We start from the raw sequence: 26,104 nt of genomic DNA on the forward strand, positions 1-26,104 counted from the left end.
TTTTAAAAGGATGAGATAAAGATAAAATTATATTTGAAAATGGGATGGGAACTACTGCATTTCACTAAGTGAGTGATGTGGCAGCTATGTGCAGGATGGATTAGAGAGAAGATTGTCTAAATGGTTGAAAATGTAATTCTGATTGTAAGTGGTGGCCATGTGAATACAAAAGATTTATATAGTAAACTGTGGAGAAAGAAATCACAGGGTTGGGCTACTTGATTGTATGTACATGAATGAGAAGTCAGGATGATACTAAGATTGCAAATCTCAGTGATTGGGAGGAGTAATATCCTTTATTGTAATAGCAAAGTTCAAAAGGAAAGGTATGTTGTAGGAAGGGGACCTTTGGTCATTTAGGAGTAGAACTCGGGAGAGAACCTGTCTGGTTTTGTAGATTTTAGTATTATCTGCATAGACATAGACAGAATTATCTGCATAGATTTAGATTGAATCTGTGGGAATTGATAAAATCACCAAGTGAACAAAGAGAAATTCCATTCCAAACAAATGTTGAGAGTATAAAATATTTGGGAATCCATCTACCAAAGAAAAGTCAGGAATTATATGAGAAAAATTACAAAACACTTGCCACAAAAATAAAATCAGATTTAAATAATTGGAAAGACATTCAATGCTCTTGGATAGGCCGAGCGAATATAATAAAGATGACAATACTCCCCAAACTAATCTATTTATTTAGTGCTATACCAATCAGACTCCCAAGAAACTATTCAATGACCTAGAAAAAATAACAACAAAATTCATATGGAAGAATAAAAGGTCGAGAATTGCAAGGGAACTAATGAAAAAAAAACTCAGAGGAAGGTGGTCTAAGTGTACCTGATCTAAAGCTATATTATATAGCAGCAGTCACCAAAACCATTTGGTATTGGCTAAGAAATAGACCGGTAGATCAGTGGAACAGATTAGATACAAAGGACAAAAAAGGGTACATCTATAGCAATCTAATCTTTGACAAACCCAAAGATACCAACATTAGGGATAAAAATTCATTATTCGGAAAAAACTGTTGGGAAAACTGGAAATTAGTATGGCAGAAATTAGATATGGATCCACACTTAACACCATATACCAAGATAAGATCAAAATGGATCCATGATTTAGGCATAAAGAGGGAGATAATAAATAGATTAGAGGAACAGAGGATAATCTACCTCTCAGACTTGTGGAGGAGGAAGGAATTTATGACCAGAGGAGAACTAGAGATCATTATTGATCACAAAATAGAAGATTTTGATTACATCAAACTAAAAAGTTTCTGTACAAATAATACTAATGCAAACAAGATTAGAAGGGAAGTAACAAATTGGGAAAATATTTTTAAAAACAAAGGTTCTGACAAAGGTCTCATTTCCAAAATATATAGAGAACTGACCCTAATTTATAAGAAACCGAACCATTCTCCAATTGATAAATGGTCAAAGGATATGAACAGACAATTCTCAGAGGAAGAAATTGAAACTATATCCACTCACATGAAAGAGTGTTCCAAATCACTACTGATCAGAGAAATGCAAATTAAGACCACTCTGAGATACCACTACACACCTGTCAGATTGGCTAAGATGACAGGAACAAATAATGATAAATGTTGGAGGGGATGTGGGGAAATTGGGACACTAATACATTGCTGGTGGAGTTGTGAAAGAATCCAGCCATTCTGGAGAGCAATCTGGAATTATGCCCAAAAAGTTATCAAACTGTGCATACCCTTTGACCCAGCAGCGCTACTACTGGGATTATATCCCAAAGAAATACTAAAGAGCGGAAAGAGACATATATGTGCCAAAATGTTTGTGGCAGCTCTTTTTGTTGTAGCTAGAAACTGGAAGATGAATGGATGTCCATCGGTTGGAGAATGGTTGGGTAAATTGTGGTATATGAAGGTTATGGAATATTATTGCTCTGTAAGAAATGACCAGCAGGAGGAATACAGAGAGGCCTGGAGAGACTTAAATCAACTGATGCTGAGTGAAATGAGCAGAACCAGAAGATCACTGACACTTCAACAACAATACTGTATGAGGGTGTATTCTGATGGAAGTGGAAATCTTCATAAAGAAGATCCAACTCATTCCAGTGATCAATGATGGACAAGGTAGCTACACCCAGAGAAGAAACACTGGGAAGTGAATGTAAATTGTTAGCACTAATATCTGTCTGCCCAGGTTGCATGTACTCGGATTCTAATGTTTATTGTGCAACAAGAAAATATATTCACACACATGTATTGACCTAGACTATATTGTAACACATGTAAAATGTATGGGATTGCCTGTCATCGGGGGGAGGGAATAGAGGGAGAGGGGGTAATTTGGAAAAATGAATACAAGGGATAATATTATAAAAAATATATATGTAATAAAAAAATTAAAAAAAAATAAACTCAAAAAAAAATATCACCAAGTGAGAGAGAATAAAAAGAACACAGAAGAAGTCCCAGAACACAGTTTTGAGGGCAAGAGATGGATAAAGATCTAGCAAGGGAGATTTAGTAGGGGTAGTCAATAAAGTAGGAAGAGAATTAAGAGACAACAGAGAGAAACTCAGAGAGAAAAGAGTTAGAGAAGGTGATTAGCTCTGTTAGATGATATAGAGAGTTCAAGAAGAATTTGAGAAAATGTCTTTAGAATTTTCAAAGCAGAGGTTCTCCATTCATTATAATGGGCCACATATTTAGATATAGGAAGATCATTCTTTAAGAGAGTGACTCTCATGGCAGTATTTAAAATAATCAGAGCATGGTATCTGTGGAAATGTAGGAGCAGTTTTACCTGAAGCACAATCCATTTTCTCCACAGGCTGAGTACTTCTGTCAACTTTATAAGCCAGAGATCATGGTAAATGAATTAGAAGTGGAAGTGGGCAGAACACAATTACTGCGGATACAGAGTCCAGCTGTCCAGGTCCAGAGGTAAAATCAGGTCTTTATAAAACTGTTGACTTTTGAATGGAGATTCTAACCATCTATCTTCTTGGTTTTGTTCAAGACCCGTGACTCATATTTTCATTAATTATAACACTTGACCTCTCTAAGTCTCTAGTTTACCAAGTATTTTATACATTCTCATTTTATTTGCCCAGCTGTTGTGTAAGGTAATTGGTACTGTTCACAGTTAGTTGGTAAGCATTTTTTTTTAGGACCTACTATGTATCAGTTACCTTGTGAAGTGATGGGGAACAAAAACTGAAACAAAAGGTGAAGAACAATATGTTTAAATTATGAATAAATACAGATATATACAAAACAAACATAAATTAATTTTTTTGGGAAAAGGGAGCAGATTTAAGGATCAGGAGTTTGTGGAGGGTGACGCTTGAGTCTCAACTTGTAGTTTGCTTTTGAGGAATCCTAGGAGACAGATTCTAGTTTTGAGGGACAGATGGCCTATTAGCATTGTAAGCCCCATTTTGCTGGGATTTGAATACGTCTTTGGTTTTCTATCTCAGTGTTCTTTCTGTTCTACCATGGTTTCCTTACGTCTTCTTACAGTCAAGCAGTAGTGGGTGATGGGAATATCATAGGAGGCTTGCAACCAGAAGACCTTTTCTCTAAGCCCAGTCCTGACCATTACTGTAGACATATTCTTACCCTTCTGAATTTTCTTCATCTATAAAATTTTGGTGTCAATAACTTGTATTGTCTACTTCATGTCAGGGGTTATGTAGTTTACATGAAAGGTAACAGAAGTAATGTGGTATACAATATATTAAAAAGGAAAAGCAAAAGGAATTGCTGCTCTGCATCAATGGAACAAGCATCAAGTAGTTCCTTCATACCCTTGAAGTCATAGACCTGGTCCAAAAAAAAATTAGTAGCAAATAAATATCTGTAGTCATAATATGTTTTTCTAATAGTTCATAGTTACTCACTATTCTAGAGTGTTTTTTGTTTGCCTGTAGCTTATGGGTTTAGGTGGACCTCTAATGCAGGAAAGCAATCAGTGGGGAAGAATCATTACCAATCATTGATAAATGCCTATTTCCTTACATGGCTTTAAAGTATCCTTTTATGTCATACAGAAAATTGGAGTAGTTTTCTCTTCGTGTCTTGTCCCCCTAACAGAAATTCTGTGAAAATGATTCCTTCACTTTTAACTTTTTGGGGGGTTCAGATTTGACTAAACAGAACCAAAGAATATATATATGGCAGGCATCAGAAGATATTATCTTAGATTTCTATCTGTTAGAACAGACCTCATAAGAGGGCAAAGGGATAGGCAGAATGAAAACTTAAAGAAAGGTAAAGTAGGAGATACCTTTAAAAACAACAGAGCATGTCAAGACAGAATAGCAGCCAACAGCCCTAGGTCATTGGCATACTATTTTGTGAAGATAAATATGTTTTACTTGCAAATCAACTGTGAATTTAAAATAGCAATGTTAAAACTGGATTTCTGGTTAAAGAATTCAAGGTTATCTCCCACAGTAATATAAAAGCATTTTTCAGTTTACCTATTGTGCTTTTGGTCTTCAAAAATCATTGTGTTATTTGGGAAAAAGCTGAATTTGAAGTCAGTAGATTTGGATATCAAATTCCAACTCTAGTTTATTAGCTGGAAAGACTTGTGTTAGTCACTTAATGCCCTGAGCCTTAGTTTCCTCATGTGTAATATGAAGTTAGATTAGATAGTAGTTTGAGGTCCCTTCTAGCTATAAATGTAATTATTGAGTGAAATATGGTTGGAGTAAACATTCTTTTTATTGTTGTGGTTTGTTTTGTTTTGTTTTATTTTTTAAAATAGCACTTGAGGCTCCAATGTTGAGGGATTTTCCCTGTGTCCACCAACAAGTCAGTGGCAGATCTAGTATTAGAAGCCATATAGTGACTACAAGTTTGATAAAGTCTTTTGATGCTAGTCTTAGCAAGAAGGTGGTGCTTTTGGAGCTATTCTTCACAAATTGCTCAGTTTAGACAAAACCCAGGTCTTCTAGGATGACTTTTGTTTTTCACTATTGCTATCCATCTTTTCTGATCAGGGAGAAACTCACTTTTGCTGCTACTCGACCAGCTTCTGTACTAATGGAACAGCTTGCAGTGTGTGTCAGCAAAGGGGAGCCAGTCTTGTTAGTGGGTGAGACAGGCACCGGCAAGACTTCTGCTGTCCAGTACTTGGCTCACATTACAGGTAATAAGCAAACTTGAAGATGTTTCTGTGCTCATAGGATGTATTTTTAAATGATAACCAGTTTTTGTGTGTGTTCTTCAAAGGTCACCGTTTGAGGGTTGTTAACATGAACCAACAGAGTGACACAGCAGATCTGCTTGGCGGGTTAGTGCTTTTTCTAGACACTTGAAATTGTTACTCTCTCTTCTGTTGCTTCATATGAGATAGATTGCAGATTTAACATTTTAAATGTTATGTTTCTTGTTCATTAAGAAGCATTAAGTAAAATATGACAGGAATATCCTCAAACCTAGACCATCCCATCCTGAAACAGCATTGAATACTTATGTATGAGGTATAATAGTTTGTACTTAAAGATTACACTATAAAATGGAAACCAAACAGCCTTATTCCATATAATTCAAAACACGTAGACAAATAATTATTAGTGGGAAAGGGACTATGAAGTATCAGCAAGAAGTATGTTTATTGGGGTCTAATTTTTATTGTCCTATGAAAATACTACATTTCTATCTCCCCTATTGTAGGGGAGGGGGAGGGGGAGGGAGCAGTTTGGTTTCATGAGTACACATTTTTTTCTATTTTGAGAAAATACCCAAATCATAAGCTGTATAGGCTTCCAAAATTAAAAATGTGATTTATTCTATTAACATTGGATAGTTACTTAGAAAAAACTTTTTAAAGAAGTGATTACCTTATTTAAATAATTTCCCTTTTTGCTGGGATGGTTTAATTTTTTTTTACATTCTTGGAGGGAGGGGTATTTTTAATTTCTTTCTCTCTTATTGTTAGCATTACTTTGATGTTGTACTGTACCTGTATGTAAATTCTGTTAAGCTTGCTTTGTGTCCTTTTAATCTTTAGTCTGCTGCTTTCATGCTTCCTTTGTGGAATTTCCTCTTTCATTTTGTCTTTTTCTTCATGATTCCTTGTAGTAAATTTGTTTTCCTTGGCTTCCTCTTTTAAAAATTTTGTTTTTTAAATTTCTGGGTGAGCCAGTTGCAGAGGTGCCTGCTCTGGGTATTTGTGGAATTTTCTAAGTTTTTGTCAGATATATATCATGTTGCTCTTAATTGATGCATATCCCTCAAATAAAATTTTTAATTATTTCATATTCTGTAATAAATATCATTGATCTCTTAGCTTTTTATCAAACATAGAAGGCATCTATCTAGTAGATCCTTTCTAAGATGAAATTACCACATAATAGATGATCTTTGAAAGTGGACTTTGTGAATGGGGAAGACCCAAGTTTTTAGATGCTTTATTTTAACTTGATTTTCTTTCATTTATATATTTTATAGGTTAATGTTGTATTTGATAATTTTATGGTATTTACATGGCTATTATATTTTTGTGTTTCTCCTATTGTTAGACATTTGGACTATTTAATTTCTGTTTTAATCTTATTTAATGTAAATAATAAACAATGATGGCTCAACTCATTTTATATGACCACATCAAGTAGTGATCATTTGCATTTAAAATTTTTTTAATTGGGTCTTTAGATTGACCTCTATGGAGGAGGAAGGGGGAATTATACTTCAAAATTTATAAGTATTATTGTAATGATTTTTTTTCCTACAGGTTTTTCCCCACATGAAGTATTATTAGGTAACACCCTTAATTTCTAAATTATTCCTTTTTCTGAACTCAGTTTTCTAGAATCTTTGCATTTTTCTTTCAGTTATAAACCAGTGGACCATAAAGTTATATGGCTGCCCTTACGAGAGGGCTTTGAGGAGCTCTTCACCCAGACATTTTCTAGGAAGCAGAATCTTACATTTTTGGGACACATTCAGACCTGTTATAGACAGAAACGTTGGCGAGACCTGCTCAAACTAATGCAACATGTACATAGATCAGCCCTCAACAAGGAAACAAAAACCAATGATGCAGGTAAAAGAGCCAACTGAAGGCAATAAATGAACAGCTCAAAGGGAGGGGAAAATATGTAATGAAAGAAATATGATATAAAGAAAGATGCGGTTTTCAGAGAGTGCTATCAGAACATAAAGTCAGCTATAGAACTACTTCTTGGCACAATTCTTCAACAGAATAGTACTGTCACATCCCCAATGGTGTCTGTGAGAGTGATAGAATTAAATGAAAGGTATAGTTTTTTTTAAGCTAGAGAACAATTATTTGTAACTCGTTTTGTTAATGATGACCAAACTCATAAACCTGCTGCCAAATAGCTATTCATTTAGCTTTCAGAAATAAGCAAGCTAACAGGTATATGATTGTGCAAAACTTTGCAAGTGATTTTATTTGAAAGTATGTTGTAATTGCCTTTCTGAATCCTGGAGTGGGAGTTCTTCAGCCTACCTGGATACCCCATCTGTGGATTTACTTTGAGTCTTGAGCCATTGATTTCTTTCCTTCACAGCAAAAATAGAAGTAGTACTTGCTTCTTTATAATTTTATAAGGGTAATTAAGTTACTTGCCATTTGTAAGTGGTAGGAGGGATACTGGTCCAGATTTGATCATTTCAAAGAACTCTTGGTGTTGGAAACTCCCTCTACTGATGCAAGTCATCATTACTTGTGTAGTTTAGAGACCTAGAGTATTGCCTTGGGAATTGAAAGTGAATTGTGTCCATAGTCAAACAGGTAGTCATTATGAACTCAAAAACCATCTCTATGTCCACTATATTATATTTTATTCTCTCATCTTATAAAATGTTATATTAAAAAAATGATTCTGAAAATAGGCCTTTGATTTTTTAAAAATTAAATTTTTTTTTTTTTTTTTGCTATTCTCACCCAGAGAAGACCTGCTTTGTCTCAGGGGGCTCATTGGAAAGTTTAATGAAGTGTTATCTTTAAAGCTTATTGTATATGTTTGTAGAGTCTTTGGATCATAGATTTAGAATTGGAAGGAAACTCACATGTCATCTAGTCCAGCCCCCTCATGTATGTTTGTGATCAAGTCATTCCTTAATGCCCTATGTTGTAAATTAATTTTCAGATTTCTTTTTTTTTTTTCTCTCTCAGGCTTGCTATTAAGAGAAAAGTGGGAAGCATTTGGTTTGAAACTCAACCGTGCCCAGCAACAAATGAAATTGACTGAAAATGCCCTACTGTTTGCATTTGTAGAGGTATTTGACTTTGGTTACATATCTCTACAGCATGATTGTTTGACTCTCAAACTGATTTTTGTGGTCATATTTAAATACATGATAGAAATAAGCTGTGTGTGTGTGTGTGTGTGTGTGTGTGTGTGTGTGCACACGTGCGCGCACGTGCGGACGTGTGATGTATGTATTAAACTTTATCAAATTTCCTTAATGGAAAAGGCCACCTTATAAAGTAGTCATGTATACCACTGCTGGCACAAATGTATTAAGGGAAGATGAATACCAACAGTGGTGAACTATAAATACTATACTTTGTACAAGTCTGCCAGAAATAATTTTATTTATTTTGACAATCTAATATTTGAGGACTTCTAACCTACAGAGAGAATTGTCCACATTGGCTTAATTCTCTATTCCCTAAGACATGATTCTTTTTTTTTTTTTTTTTTTAATTAATAATTTTTTTATTATATATATATATTTTATAATATTATCCCTTGTATTCATTTTTCCAAATTATCCCCCCCCTCCCTTAGGCAATCCCATACATTTTCCATGTGTTACAATATAGCCTAGATACAATATATGTGTGTGAATATCATTTTCTTGTTGCACAATAAGCATTAGATTCCGAAGGTACATGTAACCTGGGCAGACAGATATTAGTGCTAATAATTTACATTCACTTCCCAGTGTTTCTTCTCTGGGTGTAGCTACCTCTGTCCATCATTGATCAACTGGAAGTGAGTTGGCTTTTCTTTATGTTGAAGATTTCCACTTCCATCAGAATACATCCTCATACAGTATTGTTGTTGAAGTGTACAGTGATCTTCTGGATTCTGCTCATTTCACTCAGCATCAGTTGATTTAAGTCTCTCCAGGCCTCTCTGTATTCCTCCTGCTGGTCATTTCTTACAGAGCAATAATATTCCATAACCTTCATATACCATAATTTACCCAACTATTCTCCAACTGATGGACATCCATTCATCTTCCAGTTTCTAGCTACTACAAAAAGAGCTGCCACAAACATTTTGGCACATATATGTCCTAAGACATGATTCTACTCCAAGCCAGTTTGAAATAATATTTATTGGGATATTTAATGAAAAGATTATAATATGTTAAAATGCTGTTTTGGGTTAGTATTACAAAACATTAGTCCCCTTTTTTTGGGGGGGGTCACTTCCTATCAATATTCTCTATCTCTCTAAAGAGAGAATTACATACCCTACTTTCTGGGAATGCAGAAAAGGAAATGCTCTCTGATGAATCAATAACCCAATCACTTCTTATCTAAGTAGAAATAGAGGCAATCTTTATTTAAACTTAATTTCTACCTTTAATCTGTCTCTTTACTTTTTTGCCATCTAATATGGCAAACAGAAAAGTATAGTGAGGGCTTTTTTTTTTTTTAAGCAAAGAAGTATTATTCCTTAATATTTCTAGAATAACTCAAAAGGTTTTTTATGTTTTCATAGTGGGATCAGCATGAAAACAAACCACAGAGCAATTTAATGTAATAACTCTTTAAAAAAAAAATGTCACTTTGCTGCTAAAAGACAAACCACATATTCAACTTTGAAGGTGTTTTGGCCTTGATTTAAACTGTGAAGTTTTTTTCCACTCTAGTCCATCCTCTACTCAACTGTCAAAAAAACTCCTAAAGTGCAACTCTGACAATAACCTGTTGCCCTTCTTCCCCTTCCCATTTTCTTTCAGTAAACTCCAGTGGCTTCCTATCACCTTCAGAGTTAATAGAAATCTTCTTTTTGACATTCAAAACCTTTCATAACCTGATTCCTTCCAGTCTTATTAGTAGTAGTAGTAGTAACACCTTAATACACCCTTCCCTTTCTTTCTCAATTCTTCTAATCTTTTTCTTCCCAGTGAGTCTTATTTTGTATTTAGCTTGTTTGTACTTAATTCTTTAGTATGTTGTCAATTCATTGAGAACAGGGACTGGATTTGGGAGCTGTTAAAGAGACTTCTTTCTATTCCAAATGCTTAGCACAAAGTTAGGAGCAAAATACCTGTTAAATACATATTTGACTCAGTGATTTTTTTCAATCCTTTTATGAACATTTCCAGCTGAAATTGAGTTGATGGGCTGTTTAATGCCACTTCAGACATGTCTTAAAAGATAGATATGAAATATTATCTGTAGACTTTTCTGGTTTATTGAGTTAATTGATGTTGCTATATTGCTAGACTGATCCAGTTTTTTATACCCCAGTTCTCCAATAAAGCCATGCTGTACTTTATAATTCTCCATATTATTAGAAGAGCTTGTTCTTTGTATTTAGCTGAAATGGATAGCTGCTATGCCAGTATCAAGTGGGATCAAAAAATTTTATGGGCTAGAACATTGGCATAAGAAATTCAGTAGATATAAGTATAATATCTTACTCTTGGGTTCAATAAAGAAGCTTTCCAAGTCCAAAGTGAGGGAGTATGTGGTTACACAGGTTATATGAAAGAGATCTGAATGTTTCAGTGGGTTGAATGAATCAACAGTATCAAGTGACAGGCATAAAGGCTAATGCAATCTTTTTTCCCCCTCCAATGTAATCTTGAACTATGTTAAGAGAGTTGTAACTTCTAGAAATGATAGATTGCTATTCTCTGCACTCGTCAGATGATTAGAGTACATAGTGTTCTGTTCCCATAACCTCATTTTAGGAAGGAAATTGCTAAGTTTTAGTAGCTCCAGAGGAAAGCAGGTAAAGATAATGAAGGACTTTGAGTTAGAACAAGGATCTTTAGCCTGGGAAGATGAACAGAGTTGGTTAGGAGAGAACCATGTATTTGACAGAAGGATTAAAATTACTCTGTATGTTCACAGATGGTCAGAACAAGGAATGGTGGGTTACAAAAGTGACAAAGCAGCAAATTTAGGCTTTATATTAAGAAAACTTATTAACATTTAGATCTATTTTAAGGTAGAATTGATTGCACTTTTAGAGAGTTGGTTCTCCCTCATTAATAATCCTTAAGAAAAGGCTAGTTTACCCAATATCGTCATTAGCATAATCATCTATTATTATCATCACTAGCATTTATATGATGCCTACCTTACACTGTACTGAGATGTTACAAATCTTGAATCATTTGATCTTTATAACACCCCTGGGAGGGAGGTGCTAATTCCATTATACAATAGAGGAAACTGAGGCAAACAAGTTATTAAGTGCCTTGCCCATGGTTCCAAAGCTAAATGTGTTTGGCCAGATTGGAATTTGGGTCTTCCTGACTTGAAGGCCAGGGTCTGTCCTCACTGTATCACTTTACTGCATGTAGACACTTTGATCACCTGGTCGGCAATGGACACTAGGGAAAATATTGTAGACTTTCATATCTCCAGAAATTATTGATGAGAGTAATGATGTTGGCTGCTATGTGTTTCTTAATTAGTTGCAATAGACTCTTAAACTTTTTATGTCTTTGTATTTAGGGCACCCTGGCACAAGCAGTAAAGAAAGGAGAATGGATTTTACTCGATGAGATTAACTTGGCAGCCCCTGAAACATTAGAATGCCTGAGTGGTTTACTGGAAGGATCCTCTGGCTCACTAGTTTTGATGGATCGTGGAGACACAGGTAACATGTTATTGTTAGTGCCTTTATATGCTTCTATGCTGCTATGCTTATGGGTTACTTAAGAGAATGATTTTTATGGTCATAGATAAAGATGAGGCTTCATTCATTAAATGAATTTTTATTGATTGCCTGTTGTGTAGCCATTTTTGCTATAACCTGTCTGTGACACTCAAATTTTCTCATCTTCAAATGAGAGAATGGGATTATATTCTCTCCAACTCTGCTTCCTGTGCTTTATGATGCTTTTTTGAAGAAACATTGAAGTCTTGACATAGAATTCCTTCCCTCAAAAGGATTTGTGTCTTACCTAAGGAGATAAGAGGTGGACATCTGAAAAGTTAAATGCTTAAAAAATAAGTTATTAGTTACAATAATAATTTATTCAGTGGTTTTAATAATTATGGGCATTGGATTGGAGATACCAAAGGCAATATTTGAATGCATGCCAGATAAGGGATGTGGATGGTAATTGTCATGGTGGGTAAGAGGAACCAGAATTTGACTATGACCAGGCCAGTGTAGGCTAGGCTAAGGGTAAGGGAGCATTCAGGTGGGATTGGAAAATGCTTGGAACCAAGTGACTTTGACATAATGGTTGTCATGATCTACCCATGTTGGTTAACATTGTCATGACAACTGATATATATATGTTGCCGTTTCCTGTCTTAGAACCACTCACACGACACCCTGACTTCCGCCTGTTTGCCTGCATGAATCCAGCTACTGATGTAGGGAAAAAAAACCTGCCTCAGGGAATAAGAAACAGGTAAGAGATGTTGTTTGACTGCTGCTGAGTACACTTTGTAGAAAAAAGCAAACCAATTTTCAGAAGCCAGACTTTGGGTTTTGCTGAGTTTAGATCCCCCTTTAAGACACTAGTTTTGTGACTTTGGAGAAAGTATTTAGCCTGGCTATGCCTCAATTTTCCTTATTTATAAAATATGGGACTATAGTCTGTTTTCCTTTCTGCATGTAAATGGCATTTTGCATCACAAGTCTATTGGAATTGCCTTGATTCACCTCATTGTTGAAAAGCACAAAGTCTGGGCAGCCAGGAGGACCTGAGTTCAAATCTGGTCTCAAACATTGAACACCAACTTCCTAGCTGTGTAACCCTGGGCATGTCACTTAACCCCAATTATCTCAGCAAAAAAAAAAAAAAAAAAAAAAAAAAAAGCATAAAGTCTAAGAAATAGCTAGTTTTAAATTTTAACCTTTTGTAAAGTACTTGAGATTTTTGCAAACCAGCATGTGCATATACACATTTATTTTTCAAAACCACTTACTACTGTGATTCAAATGATCATATTTCTCCCCACTTAGAAATTTTAAAACTAATTTTCAAATTTCAAAAAAAAAAAAAAAAAAAAAAACAGAAGAGATTAACTTTCCTTTGATTGCAAGGAGAGAGGCATAGGTGTATATTTTTGTCATTTGCTGATCTTCTGTGTCCTGCTGCTGTTAGCTTTTGGAGGTCTTTATGATTAGTGAAATTGATTAATAAATAGGATTCTTCCTGTATGATTTAACTAATATTTCCTGCTGAAAATTGATTCATTCATAGTTGGGTCTGGGATTGAGAAGATAGTAGTCCTATTTAGTTTTGATAGAGGCCTTATTCTGTAAATTAGGCTTCTGATTTATAGGAGATTTTTAAAAACCCTAAGGTTTCCCAGTAGTATGTTAATGTGCAATTTTTTTTTCCTTCCTAAGCATGATTTAGAGATAAATTTCAATGTTTTGGATGACAATATTCTATTTAATTGGTAAACTTATTAATATCTTGTTAACTAAAGAAAGAGAGTGCCAAATGAGATTGTAGAGCAGTAATCATTAAATCAATTTAGTATTGATTTAGAAATAGAGAGATTGATCAGTGAAATTGCAAACAGCATATGGACTTAGACAGTACCCTAGTACTGGATGACCCAGAGATTTCCATTATTGTGGTAAAAACTTACTATTCCACAAAAACAGGAAAACAATGTGGCAGAAGCTAGGTTTAGTCCAATATCTCACATTCTATGCCAAGATAAATTCTAAATGGGTATATGACTTAGACATAAAGGGGTAATATAAATAAATTTATGGAACAAGGAAGAAATTACCTTTCAGATTTATATGTAAGAGAACTTCTTGACAAATGAGATTGGCAGGATCACTGATGGTAAAGTGGATGGTTTTGATTATATAAAATTAATTTTCTTTTCCGAAAACAAAACTGAAATGAGAAGGAAAGCAAATAAATGGGGGAGGGGTGCAAATATCTTTGCAATATATATATATTTTTTAAATTCTCTAAAATAAACTGATTTAGATTTAAAAGAATAAGTGGGAGTTAAAGTGAATTTTCATGGACTGATAAAATATTTTAATTCAAAAAATTTGTATAAGTGTATTAGTATTATGTGAGCACACATGCAGATGAATTTCATATAATTGTTCATGTCAAAATCAGAGGCATCTGAAAGGGAAAAAATATTTGCAGCCTGAAAAATTAGTGCATTTATAAGCCATGCTGCAGTTTTGGCTAAGTCACATTTTGGAAGAAAGTATAGACTCTTTTCAAACTTAATATAGTAGGCTTTCTAAGTTTAAAAAATTAACAAAAAAAGTTTCTTTTCTTTGAAAAATTAATTTTATTATAATTAATATAATAATATTAATTAATAATATATATTTATAATATTTTATATATTATATATAATATATTATATATATAATATATATTATATATTTAATATAATAATATAAATTAAGGTTTATTCTTGTTAGTAGCAAATAAATTTTATAAAAAAACAATTTTAGAAAGATCTCAGGAAATTAACATGCTTCATTTTAAGTGAATAATAATATTTTATGTGTTTTTTAGGTTGACAGAACTTTATGTGGAAGAATTAGAGAGTAAAGAAGATTTACACATTCTTATTGTGGATTATCTGAAAGGATTGAATGTAAACAAAAACATAGTTCAAGGAATTATCAAGTAGGTTCTAGTGTGGTTAGAAACACTTTTTCTAAAAGAAAATTACATATTTATCCTACAGTACATTTGACTCTTGATCTCACAAGATTATTGCAGACTACTAGTTTTTAATTTTGAATATTTTAACCTTTTGTAAAGTACTTGGGATTTTTGTAAGCCAGTATGCATATGTGTATATGCGCACACATAAACATGTTCTTGGATATGTATAAACAGTTATTAGATGTAATTATCATTTGAATCTAGATCTATCCAAATAAATTCTGGCATTTATATTTATTTCAGTGATAGGATTGGCTATGCTTTAGAAGCATGTTTTGCCATTGTGAGTTGTAAGTTGTCAATATTTTAATCAAGCTCTTTCTACCTACCCCTCTTCTTCCCAACTTTTGAATTTGTGGATTTGTGTGTGGGCATGTGGGCAAGCTTTCTCTTATATACTCTTTTATATATATATATATATAAAATATCCCTTATATACATATAAGTATTATATACCCTTATACATATACATATACATATGTCCCATTGAGCATTCCTCACTGAACAGAACCATGTAAGTACTTTTCTCTCCTGTTGAATGTATGCTTCTGCAGGTTAGGGTGTTTGTTTCATTTTTGTGTTTAACATTTAGGAATTAGTATAGTGCCTTATAATTTTTTTGGAGGAGGCAGAGGAATCAGACCTATAATTTTCATTGGTATGGGGAATTCCCAGTGAGAAAATTGCCTCTACCAATGCAAATTTGGCATTTCTCAACAATTTATAGTTTGAGAGAATTGATCAAGATTTGAATGACTTTTTTAGAATCACACAACCAGTATGTTTCAGAAATGTAACCTGAATTCACATCTTTCAGCTCCAGAGCTAGCCTAGTTCTTTGTCCTTATACTATATGCTGTCTCTCATGCATTGTGCATAGTGAGAACTTAATGCATGTTTGCTTAGTTGAATGTATGTAGAAGTATGAGTATGGTATCTGTAATTCTTAGGTCTGGGACCTGTTCTTGGCTATTATTGACTTGCTCTGGGACATGAAATTTTTTATCTTTTCTTTCCTTTAAGCTGATTTAAACCAGCTAAAAATTCAAGGATAGTGGTAGTAGTGGTGGTAATAATAGTAGCAGTAGTAGTATTAGTAGTACTAACACCAGCAGTTGGGGTATTTCATAAAATTTTATCAAATCTTGGTCAGTGCTCTAAAATAATAAATTGTTGAGAAGTGCCAAATTTGCATTGGTAGAAGTGATTGATATTTTTGTAGTGAATTTAAATGCTTTACCACAAGTTGTAATCAGGAGCTTCAAATTCTTCCATAGATATTTACTAGGTAAAGCATGACTCCAAAGTTTATTTGTTGATTTGTTGTTCTTGTTGTTTTGCAAACTATAGGTTCAAAGTAAATTGCTAAAAAAAGGCATTTTTTTGGACTCTAATAGCTCTCTCTCTTCTCATCTCAGAAGGGGCTGAGCTCCTTCATTTGATCATTAGAGTAGACTCTCTTACGACATTATAATTTCTTCTTCTTTTTACATCACTTTATTTATATTGCTTGACTTAAAGGATTTTCCTTCCACGAGAAGTGTGTATATTTGCTCAAGATTGTCAAATTTGTATTTATTTTAAAATTGAAAATGTTATAGTTGGCTTTGGTATTCTCGTAGGTTTTTCTTATTTGGTACCATCTACCCAGCAGATTGGATTCTAAATCAGTGGTCCTCAAACTTTTAAAATAGGGGGCCAGTTCACTGTCCCTCAGACTGTAGGAGGGCCGGACTATAGTAAAAACAAAAATTCACACCCTATTCTGTCTATGCCCCTCAGCCCAATTGCCATAACCCAGCGGGCCGCATAAATGTCCTCAGTGGGCCGCAGTTTGAGAACCTCTGTTCTAAATCACTGAATACTGTAGTGTAAGAGGCTCTGGACCTGAACCTCCTGGGGGATAGTTGAGAGTCTTTGTGTCAGGACCCGCCCGAACCCGGATCTGTCACCGTGGCAACTGACACGGTAGGATCTGGGTGGGTGCAGGGGAGGCACAGTAAGGATTGGCTCTGCCTTCGGGGAGGAATCAGGGAGGAGTCCAAACTCTAATGGGGAAATATGCAAAAAAGATAAATGGGCTATAAAAGAGCGAGCACGGAAGGGCTCTGGGAGACACTGCTGACTTGTAACTCCAATAAACATCACTGTGTTCTATCCACCTCGGCTCTCTGTCTGGTGATTCCCTCCTCCCGTCTCCAGGAGGAGGGCCGGAGACGTCTGAAGCCCCGTCGGGTCGGGGAAGCTGGAAGAGGCAGTCACTGTTGAGGTTTCCTGTGAAAGGTCCCGGCCCCTAACACTGTAGTTTCAAAGTTTGTAGATTTTAATGTTCTGCATAAATAGTGGTACATGTCTCAGGTGTAAGTTGTATTTAAGTAGAAGAAAAACTTATCTCAATGGAATAGTTTTTTGTTTAGAAATTGAAGGATTAGCACAATTATAACCACTTATTTAATCTTTTTTTGTAGCTTCTATATAGCTGTGCGAAAGGAATCCATGAACAAGTTGGTGGATGGGACAGGCCACAGACCTCATTACAGTCTTCGCACACTCTGCAGAGCGCTGAGATTTGCTGCTTCCAATCCTTGTCATAACATCCAGCGCTCCCTGTATGAGGTGAGATTAACTTTTACCTGCTGTCTAAATTTGTGGATGAGAAGTGGATGTGAAAAACACTTTTAGAAGTAGAATAAGTGTTTGTATTTTTTTATAATTATAAATTGAATAATGCAACATAACAATTATTAACCTAAAAAGAATATCAAATCCATATGTAAAGACAAGAATTCTAAAATAATTAGTTTTTTAAAAGATGTGTGTGTATATGTGTGTGTGTATATACATATAAACTTTTTGCAAGTGGTATCTTATTTGTTTGAGTTCCTTTAGATTTTGTTGATTATCTTCTTTATAGATGATATCTGTGGGTGCTATTATGATTCTTTTTGTGCCTTGAGAGAAGCATATATATATATTTTGGTAACTTACCTATATTTTTTCATTTAGTCAAAGTTTTCGGAATGCCCCTGATTTAAGGAAATTTCCTCTTGGCCATTTTCTACCACCTTACCATATTTTAAATGTTTGTGTAGAAAGTGTGGGCTTACAGCTTGAGTAAAGAGACAGAATTTTAGGTGTTTAGCCATTGATTCAGTCTGATTCTTATTTTCTTGTTTAATCAAGGCATTTTTTTCTTGTGTACACAAGGGAAGAAATTGACACAGACTTGTTAACAGATGTTTCTGTCAAAATTTCCCCTAATGTGGGAAAAGGAGTGCACTGTCAGCCTTTGGAATAACAAAAATCTCATTACGATATTATTTAAGATGACTAAGATAGTGAAGATATACGATTAAAAAAGTATGAAATGTAACTATTAAGGAACAGATGAAACAATAAACATAATTGATGACAGTAAGTTAACTTGGCTGACTTATAAAACCCTCTCCTTGTTCTGCTTGAAGGTAATAGCAGACTGCCTTTAGGAAGACCTAGTTCTTCAAATTAACAATATTTAGGCTGCTCATATGGCTTTTCATGGTAATGCCAAGCTTTGTAATAAAATGGTTTGATTTGAATTTTGATTGTCCATTTCCTAAAAATAAATGATCTGTAATTGCAAAATAATTATTATTTTGAAGTTATTTTCAAAGTCAAAATGTTTGTTTTTTTATTTCTTTTTTAAAGGGCTTTTGCTTGGGTTTCCTTACACAACTTGACAGGGCATCACACCCTTTAGTTCAGAAACTCATTTGTCAGCATGTTATATCCAGCAACATCAAAAGTCTCCTTAAACAGGTATGTTCATTTTGACTGTTTAGACAAATATTAGAGATTTTTTCATATCAGAATTTTAAATCAATTTAGTGATTTGAAATGAAAGACCATGTTAAAATCCTGAATCCTGTCAACTAAATGAGTTTAAGTGTAGAATTGAAGTACTTGGGTAATACAAGAGAACTGACAGCCTTGTAATGTGTATGCTTTTCAAGGATAGAAATGGTATTTTATTTTCTAGATGTTGCTATCTTGCCACATCTAGTGCCATACTTACCTCACCATGATTTTTGGAGGGAGGAAGGCAATGAACAAGGATGAGATTTCATTGGTACACTTTCAGTGAGGACATTCTTACCAGCAGTGTTGATTGGCATCTTCTCAGAATTTATAGTTTTACAAAGTTGCCTGGCAAAATGAGAGATTGATTTACCCAAGGTCACACAGGTCACACAGCCTTTACAATGCAGAGGAGGCTTTTGTGTGAGGAGGCTTCCTGAGTGAAATCAACTGTAAGCTGCTCCATATGGCTGCCTCTCTGCTCATAGTAGCTGCTTAGTATAAATTCATTCAATTGATTTATTTGTTAATGAATATTCTAATTACTAGCGCTTGTCAATTATTGATGAAATCTCATTAAGAAAATCTATTTTCTGTAATTTTAATGACAGTAAACTGTTTTTGTGGTTTTTGATAACTAATTAAAAGGCTATTCTTTGTCTTCTATCACTTGTCTTGAGACAAGTTGAATTGAACAGAGATAGCCCTATGGTGCAACAAATACTGAGTGACCATGGACTCTGGCATTTGTTGGAGGAGTAAACGAGGACAATTAATGCCTATTACCACTCTCAAACTCTGACATTGCAGAGTAGGCTGTTTTGTGCTGTAGTCAGTAGTTCCTGGACCTAGCTTCTTGAATGTATGACATATTATGCTTTCAGAGAGGGCCTTTCAATCTTTGGACTCTTTTCTTTTTTTTTTTTTTTTTTTTTTGCCATGCCCTGATGATAGTCTTCTGAAATCTTGTATGTTATATTTAGTAATATGCTGAAGTCATCTGAAATCTGAGTTGATTTTTAAATGTTTTTCATTGGCAAGCTCTGCAAATTATGGCTTGATTTATTGTTTTGATGATGCATGGCAATAAATTTTTATCCATTACCTATTATGTGCAATTGTTTAGTTGTTTTAGTTATTTCAATGGTGTCTGGCTCTTCATGACCCCATTTGGGGTATTCTTGAGAAAAATACTAGAGTGGTTTGCTATTTCCTTCTCCATCTCATTTTACACATGAAGAACTTAAGCAGACAAGAGTTAAATGACTTGCCCAGGGCCACATGGCTAGTGTCAGAGGCCACATTTGAATTCAGAAAGATGAGGCTTCCTAACTTAAGGCCTGACACTCTATCCATTATGCCATCTAGTTGCTCACATACCTACTTTGTGCCAGACTCTATGCTAAATGCTGGGGATACAAATAAGAAAAAGATAATCTCTGCCTTCTTCAGGAAGGTTACAGTCCAACGGGCTTGTATGGTATGTATTGGAGTACCTGCCAGCTAGGGGAGGGTATGGGGGGGGGGACAGTGGGGAAAATTTGGAATAAAAGGTTTTGTAAGAATCAGTGTTGGAAAAATTACTCATGCATATGCTTTGCAAATAAATAATTTTTAAAAAAGAAAGTGATATAGAAAATATTAATAATGCAGATTAAATTTACAAGTATATCATGCTGTGTTCTTCAGAGATCCAGTTATTGGACATCTACCAGGACACCTGAACCTATATCAGTATTAGAATATTTTTATTGGGAGGAACTTAAAATACTTCCCAGAGAGCTCCCTTATATGCTTGTTGGAGAGAATTTTGGAGATTCTGATTTTAGAGATAAGATACTGTCGTGTAATAATTGCATATCTTGGGATATTTTTGTTAGGAAAGAAGACAGTCTAATCAAATAATATTGTAAAACTATTTTGGGCCAACTATATTCTCAAACATTTAATAGTTTATGCTTCAATTCTTTCATTCTGTAAGCAGTCATTTCCTTGTTGAAAATATTAGAGGGGAAAAAAATACCATAAGGAACTGGCTTTCTAGAGAAGTTTCTTTTGTTTTTTTTTTTCTTTTTCCTGTCTTGATCTGTCCTTACTTGAAAGTAAGAATGGGTTTTTGATGGTATGTTTTGTTTTGTTTTGTTTTTGTAATGTATATCTTTCAGCCCATTCCAGAACCTAAAGGAGGTCGACTTATCCAGATTGAAGGATACTGGATTTCAGTGGGAGATAAGGAACCCACAATAGATGAAACATATATACTCACTCCTTCTGTTAAACTTAACTTAAGAGATATTGTCAGAGTCGTCTCTGCAGGGTATGGTGATTTTTTTTTTTCCTTCCTTATATGTTTCAGGAAGTGTACAATTTGACAATTTGAGACACAAAATTTCATATATATATATTTTTTAACTTCTTGAAATATATTTTTATATCATGTACTCTTCCTGCTAAGTTCCCCTTACTCCTACTCTCATCCTCATTTCATTTTGTATCATTTCATATAAGTTCATTTCTGAAACCATTCCTTTCATCAAATTGCGTACAACAGTAATATAACATATTCATGTACCATAATTTATTCAGGCATTCCATAATGAAGGACATCTTTTCAGTTTTCATTTCTTTGTAACCATGAAAAGCTTCTATAAATATTTTTGTACATATTGTATTCAGTAAACACCAAAATTCAGGCTGTCTGAATTATTACTAAGAGAGCAGAGAAAAAAGAATCTTTATGTGACTTCCTCATTGTGATATACATGGAGTTGGTTCTGGACTTTGGAAAACTTTGCTAGTCAGAATAGAAGTCTCTGATAGGTCCTACAAGACTAGACAACAGTTATCTGACTGCCAAGCCTAGCTAAGCTTAGAGAACTTCATCACTCAGTATTGAGTCATACTGTTAGTTTCAAGAGATCTTAAAAGTCATCTGATTTTACAGATGAAGAAAGAGAAGATCAGTGCAATTAAGTGACTTGCCCCGAGATATATAATAGGAAGACTTCAGATTTGATTCTAGAAATTCCTGACTCAGAGACCTTGCTGTTTTCACTTTGGGGCCAGAGCAATTCAAAATCATTATTCAACTATTGAAAAGTTAGGTTTCTGTCTGAGGGTGGCAGGGGTGAGGGGGAGGGAGAGAAGAGAAAGGAGGCACCCCATATTAATGAATGGCTGCTCTTTTAAAGTGTTTGAAATGTGATTAAAGTTTAAATTTTAAATTAAATTGAATTTTAGTAAAGTGCTAAATTGATTTCTTCCCTACTGATTTTCTGTCTACTTCTGATCTCTTCCCTGTCTATGTCAAGTTTGGTCGTCGTTGATGGTTTCTTAAAATAAAGACATGGTCAGTGTGGCAGTCCTAGAATCTCTTAGTGTAGTTCTTAAAAGTTAAACCTTAGAACTACGCTAGGACTTTTGAAAAATCATATATATTACTTTTATTCGTTTTTTGTTTTTTTTTGTTTTTTTTGTTTTTTTTTCATTCACATTTGTAACTTTTCTATGATGTAGTATTCTGGACTTTTTCACTTATTTCATGTAACTTCTATTTCCCAGTCATGGGGCAAGTTGTTGTCAGGTTTTTTCCTACAAAAAGTTGTATATATAGATGGGTTTTTTCTCTCTTTCACTAAACAAACTATATTGCATCAATGATTTAGTAGAATAAGGCAGTGTAGTGCAATGTAAAAGAAATCCTGATTTTTAAATAGTAAGGTGCTAGGTTCAAATCCTGGGCCTGCAGGTTATTGTGTATGTTATTAAAGGCAAGTTATCCTAATTTCTCTGGGCTTCATTTTCTGTGGCCCCAAAATTAGATAGAGATACTCCTTAAGAGTTTTTCAGCATTAAGTCTAAGATCTGGTGTGGTCATTTCTCTACAACCCTTCTTTCATTTCATTTTATCTAGGTATTTTTGACAATTTTGGTATAAGAAAAACATTTTATCATTGTTTTAATATTTTTTTCTGATTTACTTAAGAATTTTAACAGTTTTCTAATTAGCAGATTGATATTTCCTTTAAAATTTTTATTCTGGGGCCATTTTTTTTTTCCATTGAGGAATAAGTATGATTTTTGCTTTAATTAGTTTAAGGCTTTTATTTGTTGCTTTCAAAATTCCAGCTGTAGGATTTTTATCAGATATATTTAACAGAAAGTATTTTTTTCTCCAGCTTAATATCTCTTTATTTGGGGGATGTATATTTTTTTTTGTAGTAAAATTCATTTTGCTTTTATATTATCTACTTTATTTCCAGTAATTTATTTCTTTTGTTTCATAGTTTAAAAATTCTCCCTATGTTTAAACTTTACTTTTCCCTAATTTTTACTCATTTTCCTTTACTCATCGATCCAGTTGGAATTGATTATATGTAACATGCATTGTTACATACAGTGTGAAATGTATATGTGATACTGTTTCCTTTTTTTTTTTTTATTTTACTAATATCTTATTTGTACTAAGTAAGCTTTATTTTTCTAAGTTTTTCATTCTATTTCAATTCAGTGAATTGTTTTTCTTAAAATATTTTTTCTTCCTTCTTTCCCCTTCATCCCTTTTCCTATTCCCTTTCATCCTATTCCTATCACCATTCTTAACAGTATCCTTATTCCTTCTTGGTGATTTTTTTTTTTCTCTTTTGTATAAAGTTTTGTTTGAATGCTAATTAAAAAAAGTTTGAAATGAATTTACAACCAAGATGAAGCTTGGCCAACTCTACTCTAAGTAATAGCATTGGAATAAAACAGCCTAGATTTACCCTAAAACCAAATTGTATGGAAGGAGTACTAGCATTCTCATCCCCATTTTTATCAGTGAACTAATATTAATAACAAATGTTCCTTGGCAACATTCTTAGTCCACCTTGTCTCCTGGTAATTGGTTTTTTAGTTCCATTGTCTTAGGTACTTTTGTTTGACTCAAGTCATAATAAAAAGACAAAATTCTATCTCTTTGATTTTCATTTAGGAATAAGAAAAGAAAATTAAAGAATTTTTATTGCTCCCAAGTTGCAGTGTACGTTGTTAGCATCTCTAGTTATGTGTTTGTATTTATAGAATAAATCTTCTTTTATTCTCCATCATGAGACAATTTGTTTAAGAAATAAAAGCATATGCATTTTTATTTTTTCTTCTCAGTTTATTTTACCTTTTTTCTAAATCAGATTTTTCTTGTGCAGCAAGATAACTTTATAAATATGTATACATATTTTGTATTTAACATATACTTTAACATATTTAATATGTATTGGTCTAACTGCCATCTAGGGGAGGAAGTGGGGGAAAAGAGGGGAAAGGTTGGAACATAAGGTTTTGCAAAGGTCCATGCTGAAAAATTACCCATGTGAAATAAAAGCATGTTTAGTTCTTCCATATGAATGTTTTTTCATTCAACAACTCCTTAACCTTGCTATAAGTCTTATTATATTTCCAGAATTTAGGAGATTAGGTATGTTACCTTTCTTATATTAAGAAAATCAAATCATAAATGTGTTTGAATAAGGAAAATAGTTGCCTGTTCCTTTTAAAAAATTTTATTTTAAAATATAAAAATACATTTTTTTTTTTTTTTTTTTTTTGTTTTGTTTCAATGATTCATCTTTTAAAGAACCTACCCCGTGCTGATTCAGGGAGAGACATCTGTTGGTAAAACTAGCCTAATTCGCTGGCTGGCTGCAGCAAGTGGGAATCATTGTGTACGAATTAACAACCATGAGCATACTGACATTCAGGAGTATATTGGTTGCTACACATCGGATGCCTCAGGGAAGCTAGTATTTAAAGAAGGTATGATTGACAGTCTATGTAATGTGTTAGGTCTTCATTTATATGAGTCAACGACATACTTAATTCTCTGAGCCTGAGTGAAAGTGATGTGATAATTTCTGCATATCAGGGTAGGTTTTGTTTTTGTTGTTTTGGCAAAGCGGGTAGGGTTAAGTGACTTGCTCAGGTTCACACAGGCATTAAGTGTCAAGTGTCTGGGAATGGATTTGAATTCATGTCCTCTTGATTCCAGGGCTGATACTCTGTCTGGTGGGCTATATAAATATTTACAGAAGTCTTCTTTTTAAAGTATCCTTCCCTGAATTTTAAGGGTCTATCTAGAAAGTCTAGGGACCACCCACCTTTTCTTCAATTAATCAGAATTAATTAAGTATCCTCTGTATGCCAGACAATATACTAGACATTGGGGATATAATTAGAAAACAAAACAGTCTTGCCCTTAAGGCAATCTCCCATTGGGCATCATTAACCATTGCTGTGGTATAGAGTTCCAGACTATGTCAGTACTGCAGGACAGCTTAATTTCAACAGACATTGTATTTGACTTTCATTTTCCCAGAAATAAATTGAGGGAAGGGAAGAAAATTTGTACAATTGACTGATTGAAATGGATTAAGATGACAAGGTTAAGAATGAAGCATACATAGTTCACTACAATGAAAGAGGCAGCAGAGACTATTCTCAGCAATACTTAAATTTAGAACTAATAGTGTAGCAAAGTAATAATTGTCTATTTTGAACTTTGTGACAAATTTTATGTTAAAATCGTGAGAAATACCTTTTAAATGATTAGTTTCCCTTTTTTTCCCCCTTATAAGGTGTCCTTATTGATGCTATGAAAAAAGGCTATTGGATTATTTTAGATGAATTGAATCTGGCTCCCACAGATGTGTTGGAGGCATTGAACAGGCTTCTGGATGATAACCGGGAATTGCTTATAACAGAAACTCAAGAAGTTGTCAAAGCACATCCTCGCTTCATGCTTTTTGCCACTCAGAACCCCCCTGGCCTTTATGGGGGTCGAAAGGTTTGTGTGGCTTTTCTTTTGTTGTTTCTTTTAATGATTTCTTTCTGTGAGTACTCTCTTTCTAGGCAGAATTTTCTTTTTTAACTAAAGAATAGAAAGGGTTTTTTTCCTTCTTATTCTTCCTGTCCTTGTCATGCATAGACTGCTGTTTAGAAGATTGAATGGGCAAAAAGTAACTTTTTTCTTTCATATTGCTCTCTGTATCTTCTAGGTACTCTCTCGAGCCTTTCGAAATCGTTTTGTGGAGTTGCATTTTGATGAGTTGCCTAGCACTGAGCTGGAAACAATATTGCATAAACGTTGTAGTTTGCCGCCTTCTTATTGCAATAAGTTGGTTAAAGTTATGCAGGATTTACAGGTATTGAACATCAAATTTTTTTTTTTTTAATTAAAAATTTAAAGTTTATACCAAAGTTATCTCTCAGTGAAGTCCTGAATTCCCCTTATTTGATCTTTGGTTCAGAACCCAGCCCTTAAACTTAGGATAATCATTTAATCTCTTTGACACCCCAGTTTTTTTACATTTAAAATGAGGGTGTGGAATTAGATCTTTATATTTGTGATCCAATTTTATTCCTCATAATTTCCTA

At 34.0% G+C, this 26,104-nt stretch overlaps 1 protein-coding gene and 1 long non-coding RNA gene across 2 annotated transcripts in view; one reads left to right on the forward strand and one right to left on the reverse strand.

Annotated features, from left to right (window-relative positions):
* Positions 1-26,104, forward strand: part of MDN1 (midasin AAA ATPase 1) — a 170,314-nt gene that overhangs the window by 39,258 nt on the left and 104,952 nt on the right. Inside the window, 14 exon segments of the mRNA XM_074310297.1 lie at positions 2,826-2,938; positions 5,005-5,153; positions 5,237-5,297; positions 6,841-7,052; positions 8,151-8,254; positions 11,688-11,832; positions 12,502-12,598; positions 14,705-14,818; positions 17,329-17,476; positions 18,548-18,658; positions 20,863-21,014; positions 24,309-24,487; positions 25,306-25,514; positions 25,726-25,872. Of these exon segments, the coding sequence (XP_074166398.1) occupies positions 2,826-2,938; positions 5,005-5,153; positions 5,237-5,297; positions 6,841-7,052; positions 8,151-8,254; positions 11,688-11,832; positions 12,502-12,598; positions 14,705-14,818; positions 17,329-17,476; positions 18,548-18,658; positions 20,863-21,014; positions 24,309-24,487; positions 25,306-25,514; positions 25,726-25,872 (1,941 nt within the window).
* Positions 11,938-26,104, reverse strand: part of LOC141566153 (uncharacterized) — a 47,054-nt gene continuing 32,887 nt past the window's right edge. The window contains exon 2 of the long non-coding RNA XR_012489242.1: positions 11,938-12,139. This is a non-coding gene — a long non-coding RNA (uncharacterized LOC141566153). The remainder of the gene's footprint in view (positions 12,140-26,104) is intronic.

This window comes from Sminthopsis crassicaudata, chromosome 4, assembly GCF_048593235.1.
Source record: "Sminthopsis crassicaudata isolate SCR6 chromosome 4, ASM4859323v1, whole genome shotgun sequence".
Taxonomy (NCBI): Eukaryota; Metazoa; Chordata; class Mammalia; order Dasyuromorphia; family Dasyuridae; genus Sminthopsis; species Sminthopsis crassicaudata.